The sequence below is a fragment of the Garra rufa genome, chromosome 2, assembly GCF_049309525.1.
Source record: "Garra rufa chromosome 2, GarRuf1.0, whole genome shotgun sequence".
NCBI lineage: Eukaryota > Metazoa > Chordata > Actinopteri > Cypriniformes > Cyprinidae > Garra > Garra rufa.
In genome coordinates, this window is record NC_133362.1 from 15648620 (window position 1) to 15659002 (window position 10383).

At 34.1% G+C, this 10383-nt stretch overlaps 1 protein-coding gene across 1 annotated transcript; it reads right to left on the reverse strand.

Moving 5' to 3' along the window:
- Positions 1–1416: 1416 nt before the first annotated feature.
- On the reverse strand, positions 1417–8730 carry cnih1 (cornichon family member 1). Its single transcript, XM_073834903.1, has 5 exons — positions 8602–8730; positions 6890–6958; positions 4738–4850; positions 4417–4560; positions 1417–2747 (listed from the first exon to the last, which is right to left on the reverse strand). The coding sequence occupies exons 1-5, from the start codon at positions 8680–8682 to the stop codon at positions 2720–2722; spliced, it is 435 nt and encodes a 144-aa protein (XP_073691004.1). The 5' UTR covers positions 8683–8730; the 3' UTR covers positions 1417–2719.
- Positions 8731–10383: the final 1653 nt, after the last annotated feature.

Consider the following 10383-nt stretch of genomic DNA (forward strand, 5'->3'; position numbering starts at 1 on the left):
TTTGTGCAAAACAATATCACTGTTTTTCAAAGTAACTGGGTAGTAGACAAATTACCATTTTTGAAAAAATGCATGTATTTATGCAGTGTGAAGTCTAATTTATTTTAGAAAATATAAAGGGTCACTAACGTCGTTAATTCTTTCATTTTTGTTATTATTATTTTACATTTTTACTGAACTTTACCATAAATTTGTGCTATGGTGTGACATAACCATTATAACCAGCTCTTAATAATAGACAAATAGCATGAGAGAGATTTATCTCCATTGTTAGACACTTATTTTCATAGTGTTAATATGAAATTATTATTAACATCATATTTCCTCCATGACTTTACCTTTACAAACTTTACTGTCATACAAATACAAATTTAGAATGAGTGACATTTAAACCTCCCCTATTACAATACTTAACTCTTTTTATTTATTTATTTTTTCGATATTTTGGGATAAAAACGTGTCTGTGGTTCTTTACGACATTACGTCACACTAAAGGACAGAAATGGTAGTTATTAGTATTTCTATATAATTTTGAACATCCAAGGAGAAAGTCACCTGTCATTAGCAGTTATCAAGACACATTTGCATAATTCTCCATGATTATGTAGTTCAACATACAGTTTTTAATAATAAAAAAAATGATAATTTAGGGGTGTTTTACCAAAGGACAACAAAACTTAACACTTTTGTAGTGTTTCCAAAAAAGTTAAATATTTGAACAATTCTGAGATCATGGGCTTGACAGGGGGCTTTAGTAAAATGACCATTAATAGCGTCTTTAAACTAATAAATTTAAAATAAAGACATTGTGATATAGTGTCACACCACATGCTTTTCAGAGAAAAATTGTTTAAATTTCCTCTGCTCCTAATATATGAATGAAAATAATGCTTTCCATTTACTAAACTAGACACTTGTAGAATTATACTGGAGTTATTAACATTTTTATGCTTTTCTTTTTACTTTATAAAAGTTGTAATTTATTGATACATGCTTCAGACAGTCACACCATAGGACAGTTTTGAGATTTGACATGTAGGACAAAGAAATGTTTAACAATTTACTGCATTTTAAATAACGACACTAATAATTATATTCATTTTTATCTTGTGACAGAATAAAAAAGCCATGTCACATCAACAGCTCAAAAATATTTTTTAAAACTAAAAATATATGCAGTTCATATTTACAAGTTGAAATGAATTCAATCTTGAGTTTTTTTTTTATGTATACGGTATAAAGTAACATAATTATTACATGCCAGAAAATTCTAAAAAATATAATTTATAATAAAATGAGAACTTTTGTACTATTCTTTCAGTTTAACCCAAACCTGTTTTTTAACCATCAATCCTTTTGCCAAATGGAATAAACTTAAGTTTACACAAAATGTCATCATAAAATAGGCCATGAGCATTTGTCATGTTTTGTCTATGGGGGCTTTATTTGGAACTTTAAAGCAATATTACAAGCCAAAAAGAAAAACTAAATAAAAATCACAAATTACTACAGCTCTTGCAAGACTTTATAACATTCAAACACACATCAAGCTGGATTCACACACACGGGGGGAAAAAGCAAACAGAAAAAAAAAATCTAAAAACAAACAATCACAGGGAAAATCAAATATAACCTATTATTCTGAATATCACCTCGGTGGGCCGGCTTGGCGATTATGAACACCTGTCAGTGTGGTGGTGATCAGTGAATCCTTCCACACAGCTCTGCTTTTAATCCAGATGCAGACTTTACAGCATTACCTCAGGACTGAAGCCTCTCTTTGCGATTACTGACAGGCTATTAAAAAAAATGGTATCATGGGACACTAAGATCATGCCAACAACAAACTGAAATTTTCAAAATAGTCCACACTCATCTCCATCTCACACAAACATAACGGAGGCAAAACAAAATCAGAAAACAATTACACGTAGAAATACAAAATGCACACAAAAATAAATTTAAAAGCAAAAAGTTACATGTGGAGTATTTCCAGGGTGTATGAGCGAAATAAAGCCTTCAACACACTGAAAGCATCGGTTCCATTTGCTACCAGCAAGACAGTAAACAGTGGTTTTAACACACTTGAAATGGAGCATTCATCTGATAAGAGCCAGAGCCGTCGACATGAAGCAGACCACCCGCATGAGCTCAAAAACACGGACTTGCAAAATCATGAACCACCAAAGCAGCACACGACCCTGAAGGACAAATTAAAGAACTGACTGAGCCACAAGGCAGTAATACATTTAAGATAAAATAAGTCTGTAAAAATGCTACAATCAAGATCTTTATTTTGTCCCACAGTTTGAAAACACAAGAGTAAAATCTTTGCACATATCCCTCAGTGGTATAGTGTTCAAGCCCTTGTGCCTCTGCTTTGGACACGATCTGGTCAGTGTAAACGGTTTCATCTCATCTACTGATGCTTTCAGTGTGTGAAGTGCTTTGGCATTGGTGCAGCGTGTGTGTGTGTAAGTCTAAAGAGGTTGTACTGAAGAGTTGGTAATCATTTATTTTTGCATGTGTGGTTCTGGAGTTGTGCAGGCTGCTTGCATTCCTGGATCGTTCTTGGCCAATGAGGAGTAAATAAAGTCAATGTCCATTTGAAACAGCCAAGCAGAACTGAGAGAGATGGCCGAGTCCAAATTCAGCTCCATTTGGGTTTTAAAATCAGCATCTCAAACGCTTCAATATGTGTTTTCCAGCTGTATCCAGTTTAGGAGCTCACCAAAACATAGATCATCCTGAAATACAAACACCAGAGAGAAACATAAGCTTTAGGGTTTTAGATGAAACAACACAGATTTGGACTTTTTTTTCTCAGAATTGTGGGATATAAACTCGCAACTGCAAGAAATGAAGTCAGAATATTGAGGTAGTCAGAACTGGCAGTTTATTTCTCACAATTCTAACCTTTTTTTCTCAGAGTTATGGGATATGAACTCAAAATAGAGTCAGAATTGCAAGATATAAACTGGCAGTTCTGACTTTATTTCTTGAAATTGGATGTTTACATCTTGCCAATTTTGACTTTTTCTCACAATTCAAAAATTTTTCTCAGAATTGTGGGATATAAACTTGAATTGCGAGAAATAAAGTCAGAATTGCCAGTTTATATCTTAAAATTATAACTTTATTTCTCGCAATTGCAAGTTTATATCTTAAAATTATAACTTTATTTCTCGCAATTGCAAGTTTATATCTTGCAATTCTGACTTTTTCCCCGTGCAACTGCGGTTTACATCTCGCAATTCAGACTTTATTTCTCGCAAATGAGTTTCTTACAATTCTGATTTTATAAATTCTGACTTTTTTCTTGCAATTGCAAGCTTATATCTCACTATTCTAACTTTTTAATTGTGGGATATAAACTAAAAATAGTGAAAAATAAAGTACAAATTGAGAGATATAAACTGGCAATTTTTTTACTTTTTTTCTCGCAATTGCAAATTTATATGTTTGGGTGTATATATAAATATATATAAATTAAATGTATATAGACTCACAGAACTGCCCATTTATATCTCACAATTCTGATATTATTCTCAGAATTGTGGGATATAAACTCAAAATAGCGAGGAATAAAGTCAGAATTGTGAAATATAAACGGGCAATTCCGAATTCTCTCAATTGCGAATTTATATCTTGCAATTCTATTCTTACAATTGCAAGCTTATCTCACGATTCTAACTTTTTTTCTCAATTGTGGAATATAAACTTAAAATAGTGATAAATAAAGTCAGAATTGAGAGATATAAACTGGCAATTCAGAATTTATTTTCCCGCAATTGCAAGTTTATATCTTTTTTTTATATCAAGTGTGTATGTGTGTATATATGTATATATGTATATATGTATATATATATATATATATATATATATATATATATATATATATATAATTTAATTAGGTGTTTACATCTGGCATTTCTGACTTTATTTCTCGCAATTCTAACTTTTTTCCCAGAATTGTGGGATATAAACAATTGTGAGAAAATCTAAATCTGAGGAGAAAAAGGGCTGCTCTCAGAATTGCGAGATGTAAGTCATAAATGATCTGTTCTGAGATAAGTCACATTTACTTGTGATATGCTCATTTGATTATCAAGAAACACTAACTTATTTTCAATGATAAAAATAGTTGCTGCTTAAAATTGTTGTGTGATACAGTGATTGTTTAGATCCTTTAAATGAACAAAGTTTAAATGAATTTGAACTTGTATTTGAACCAAATCTTTTGTAACGCTATAAATGTTTTCACTGCCACGTTTGATCAATTTATTCTATCCTTGCTGAATAAAAGTAATATTTTTTTAAGGGAAAAACAAACCTACTGACCCCAAACTTTTGAATGAAAGTGTATACAAGATTAAAATGGAAATTGTTTATTATTTATTTTTAAACTCTACATACCCGTAAAGATAGTAGAAGAATGAGAGGAGGTAGAACGCAAGTTTGCACCAGCCCTCCTTCTGACAGTATGCCAGAATATCTGCGTTCATTATTGTAGTGGGGTCATACAATCCAGGTCCACTCATCACTGGGCGGCTCATATACCTGCACACAAACACACACATTCGACATTGCACTTTGAGCAAGACACAATGTTGACTAATAACTTATTAACTTTTGAGAAACTACCATGACACAGTTGCTGAGGTGTTTGATATACAGCCAACAAATATGAAATGTGTGTTTCTGTGTGATTCATTTAGGGCAGAGGGCCTCACCCACCTCCAGACGTGATAGGCCAGCAGCGGCATGTTGAGTCCAAGCGTCAGCCATTCTGCAGCACACAGGAACATTACGCAGAAGAACACATGGATGAGGTACTCCGGCAAGACGAGCTGAGAAAGCCAAATAACACATGGTCAGACGACAGACACATATACACCAATCCATCTCAGAGACTAGAGTTCTATTGCGCCTGAAGCCTGTACCCCAAGTCTAGCCAATCAGGTGTAATCACTTATATTATCTCAATCCCATGAGGTCTAGTACTTATTAATCTGTTTAAGTACATCTAAATCTCTCTAAACCTCAAAAAAGCAGGATCTGCTAAGAATAATTGTCAGAAATTATTATTATTTAAAGAAACAGTTCAGCCAGAAATGTAAATCTCCTCACTCTTAGGTCATACAACATGGATGAATTTTAAAATTTGAGAAATTATAAATGTATTACAAACACCCAGCTTTAATTGTTGGACTGAGTTGTGTGAATTACTAGTAGATTATGATGTTGCTTTGATCAGCTGTTTAGACTCATTCTGACGGCACCCATTCACCACAGAGGATCCATTGGTGAGAAAGTAATGTAATGCTAAATTTCTCCAAATTTGCACATTTAAATAGGATGTGAAGAATTCAAATTTAGAATCAGGATGTTTGTTCCATTTAAGAATTTGTGACATCATTCATTTCAAAATTCAAACTATCCAGAGGATTTCCCTCCTGTCAATCATCTCTGTTCAATAACCTCTGTAACAGGGCATCTATCATATCCTAAAGCTGTTGAGGTTTGTAAAGAGCATACTGTACCCCATCTGCTTTCGATTTAGTTGAATATAGAGTGTTGAATTTCTTTTATTAGGCAAATAGAACCTCTGGCCATTAGCAAATTACTGCAAAAAAACTGATGAGCCGACATTATCTACTTCCCCTTCCCCCGGCCCACAAACAAAGATATGGGAACAGAGGCAGGATCGTGTTTTTTCACAGGGATACAATGCCAGGCAGAGTGAAAACAGCAGCCATGCTGAGGGAGGGAGCAGCTACAAGGACCCCAGGCTGCCCCTGCCATGCCTAATTATAACCGGTAAATGTAGACACGACACATGAAGGCCATGCAAAAAGAGAGAAAGTGTGTATTCTGCTTTTGCCCAACACAAACACATTGTAAAAAAAAATCTAAGTTTGAACTGTCAATGGCGATTATGAAGAACGTAAATATGTAAAATGGCCTCAAAATTCATTAAGCATTTACTGAATGATCGGACACATCCAACCAGAAATACCCCTTTCTAATAGATACTATTGCTTAAATCTAAATTCAAGTGCACCGAAGATACTACACCCACGCTTCTTTCTCTTTATCATTAATCTCATCCATCACACAAGGGCACTTCTTCTGCATGATCTTAATGGTGCAATTGTTTTACAGCAGAGCCAATTTTAGAAATACACTTTCTAAGCGAGACGTAAATGGAGTTAGTCGCTCTGGGTAAAGAGCAAACGGAGGAAAGGACAGAACGGCACATGCATGTTCTGAGCATTTGCAAGTCTTTTCAGTTAACACTTTTCCCTGTAAACCACTGTCTTTCCTACACTCAACCAAACACCTGTGTAACTGTGCCTGTACTCAAAACCCACAGTAACGGACTAAAACGTGAGCAACCCTAAAGGGGCAATCTGGGTTTTGTTCATTCGACAGATGCGATGGAGTTTGCAACAAAGACAACTTCTGGAATCAAGCTGTCTAGTTGGCGTAATCCAGGTCCTGTCTCTCTGCTTGGCTTGTTTGTACATTTGTGAGGTGTTAGTTAACTGAAAAGACATTTGTAAACACTCCGCTCGTGCACACAGAGAGACTGTTACTGATCTTGAGCTAAATTCTGGTACCAACCTTCAGAGCAAGCCTGACCCTTTTAATTTTTTTCACCCTGTCAACTGTCTTTGAGCCAATCAGAGAAAAAGGGTAAAAAGCAAATATTAAGAAAATAAGACACAAGATGCAAATCAGAAAAATCTAACCAAAGTAGTGTTAGTGTTGGAAAGCAACATTCACTGCAGATGATTTCATCAATTAGCAGAACAGTGTTGAGATAGAAGAGAAGAAACAGGAGTGCATGCATCACACGCCATCTCTCTAAAAACCTCTCACTTACCGGGTTTAATGTGTTACATTGGTCTATAGGATTCTTATAGTCGGTCTTCAGCTCATCAAATGCAATTATCTAAAAAAAAAAAAAGGGAAACAAAAGCATGATCAATATGATAAATATGCAATCACTTCCTACATTTGTCAGGAATATATTATTCTTCAGTTGTTGTTTTTTTTTTTTTTTTTAAAGAAGTCACTTCTTTCTTTTTTTTTCATTTTTAAATTAATTGCTTTCTATTTGAATATATTTTAAAAAGTAATTTGTTCCTGTGATTTCAAAGCTGAATTTTTAATATAATTACTCCAGTCACATGATCCTTCAAAAATCATTCTAATATTCTGATTTGCTGCTCAAAAACATTTATTTTTATTACAATGTTGAGTGTAATTTTTTTTCAGGTTTTTTTGATGAATTGAAAGTTCAGAAGGACAGCATTTATATGAAATAGAAATCTTTTGTAACATTATAAATGTCTTTATCATCACTTGTGATCCATTTAAAACATCCTTGTTAAATAGTATTAATTTCTAAATAAAAATTATATTTTTGAATATATTCAAATAGAAAGCAGTTACTTTAAATAGTAAAAATCAGCTTTTGCTGTACTTCGGATCAAATAAATGCAGGCTTGGTGAGCAGAAGAGACTTCCTTAAAAAAACAAAACATTAAAAATATTAAAACCTTTGACCGGTAGTGTATTTTTGTTCTGAGTGAATTAATTAAATGTAAAAAGCTTGAAGTGCTTAATATTTTCTGAGATTTGTGATGCAGGTGATTTAAATTTAAACTGCTTTAATACAGAAACACCAGAGATCTTTATACATTTCTCTTTGTGTCTTTTCAACCCATCCCAAATTCAGAACATATGTAGTGTCCATTACGCCTGAATCATTCGGATTATAATTATTTACTAATTATTAGTCATAAATTCATTAGTCATAAATACTAAAATCTAATTTATTACCATAAGTGATATTGTTAAATATGAAATTCAACCATTTCCCTTTGATCTTGGAGAAAAATAAGAGTGGAAATCAATATTCCCATCACTGTTGTGACATTTGTCTGCATTTAAATGCATTAGGGCTGAAATGTGATGCTGTATCTCTAAAATAGGTTAATGGCATCAGGCACACAATGAATCTGTTTAAGAGATCTAAACAGTGCTATTCTGTTCGCATATAACTCAAAATGTGACTCCAATTTAAACATAAAACATCACAGTTCTGTCTACATCTAACATGCAAAGACCCACATGATGCAGACAGACCCAGTGACTCTATACTGAGAGGTTCATGTATAAAAGACTAAACAGCATTTGGTTTTTGTTATTTATTTACGTCTATGCTGCTCATTTGTAGCCGTTGTGATTTACCACTGATCTATAAACACATGAACGAAAGCTAAACGGGAGCGCGCCCCATCCGCCCGTGGTCACTACTAACAGATGACAAATGCTAAACACAGCGTGAATTAAATATGGCTAACTCTATCAACAATACAGTTAAATACACCGAAGAGCCCGTTAAATGGTTTAACGGAAGAATAGCGGTGATGATGATAATAATAATAATGGGTGTCACCAGCTTGTGTCGTGCCATTCATTCGCGTTTGTCTCGCACTCTGCTGTGTGTCTGTCTAATGTCACTATCCGCCGACTATCTGTGTGCTCAAAGTCTCACCAGTTCGGTTGGAGTTTAATCAAAATACTTACATGCCAAATAGCGAAGAAGATAAGCGCCGCCGTCAGCAGTAGCGCCAGCATATAACAAAAGGCCGCGAATGTGAACGCCATTTTTCGCTCATGTGGAATTATCCAGACCGACGACTGTAGTGACGTTGAGACAGCTGTAGGTCACGTGACTGGAGGAGTCACGTGGATACTCGAAAAAACGCGAGATTAGGGGAACCCCTAGTATCAAAAAATACTGAAATAAAAATAAAAATGTAATTCCAAACCCATGTGGAACTCAAATGGAAATCTGTTTCTCTAAACTAAAAATACCGTTAAAATAGGCTATTATAAAAAATATTATTATTTTACCAAGTCTAATGAAGCCATGTAATAGCCTTTGGGTAAGGAACAGACCAACATTTAATCTGCTTGAATATGGAAACACAATAGCTAAACCAGAGATCTTGTATCTCTCTTTGTTTAGCCTGTAAACACGTTAAGTTTTTTGGACCCATCCTGAGATTAGAAACTATGCAATTTATTATCCAGGCCTGAAAATTTAGGTCATGACTGTTTACTGAAATCATGAAACATTAAAAAATTATTTATTACCAAATGTAATATTCTTATTACATGAAATTCACACACATTTATCTAACATTAAGAACATAAAGCAAAAAGTGATCCTGCTAACTGCTGTGACTGACATCACACAAGTCTCTTACAGTTTTTTACAGACGCTAGGACACATTTCTCAATACTTGGGTCACTTTTGCAAAACTCTTCACACAGTGAGCACAACAGAAGTCTATGTGGGCTAAACCGAGGATCAATTATCATTGTTTTGGCACAAAATGCATTCAGTGACTACATCTGTCAAATTTCATGAATTCTTTTCCTTCTCAGACACAACAACTGCCAAAAATCTTTGTACGTACAGGACATTTTGCACGTGCTTAAATACTGTTTTCAAAACTGTTAAACTTATGTTCAAAACAATAACATAATGCAAAACTGAATAAGACAGCAAAATTCAACAGCAATATGTTATTGAAACATATTTCAAATCTAAAAATGCAGTTTAACCAGCCACAGCTGATTCTCATTGTAGATGAACATCTACACAGGTGTTCTTGGATTTTGGAATTATTTAGTGCAAAAAAATAAAAATAAATAAACAACATAAAATATTGACAAATTCTGCATCATGTCTGATTCATTCCAGTAACATATATTGCAGTTATAAACAATATATATTGCAATTAAGAACAGAGATGTGTCCTTGTTTTACACAAGAAAACACTGCGTAATGCTACATGTTGTTAGTGTTTTTTAGGTCATTGTTTTGTGGGTGACAAAGTGTGTTTGTCGGCTGTCAACCTTTGCTATTGTTCTGGAAGAATGAGTTTATTTGAGACCTGAATAAAGTGTTTTGGTAGTTGTAGTGCATTTTGAATGTGAAATGAACTGCTTTGCCAAGCTGAAAGTCGGTTAGGAGAATTGTGTGAAGAGTTTTGCAAAAGTGACCTAAGTATTGAGAAATGTGTCCTAGCGTCTGTAAAAAACTGTAAAGGAATAGTTCAGCCAAAAATGAAAATTACTCCTTGATTTACTCCCCCACAAGCCATTCTAGGTGTATATGACTTTCTTCTTTCAGATGAATAAATCAGAGGTATGTTAAAAAAATCCTGGCTCTTCTAAGCTTTATAATGGCAGTGAATAGGTTTTGATATTTTAAAGTCCAATAAAGTGCATCCATCTATCATAAAAAGTACTCCACATGGCTCCCGGAGGTTAATAAAGGCTTTCTGAAGCGAATCA

What these genes read in the sequence shown, in the direction of transcription:
- cnih1 (XM_073834903.1), bottom strand. Translation starts at nt 8,682, where the DNA reads ATGGCGTTCACATTCGCGGCCTTTTGTTATATGCTGGCGCTACTGCTG. An exon ending in TCTTCTTCGCTATTTGGCAT is followed by an intron (nt 6,959 to 8,601) that starts GTAAGTATTTTG and finishes TTTTTTTTTTAG; the next exon opens with ATAATTGCATTTGATGAGCT. An exon ending in AATGTAACACATTAAACCCG is followed by an intron (nt 4,851 to 6,889) that starts GTAAGTGAGAGG and finishes TGGCTTTCTCAG; the next exon opens with CTCGTCTTGCCGGAGTACCT.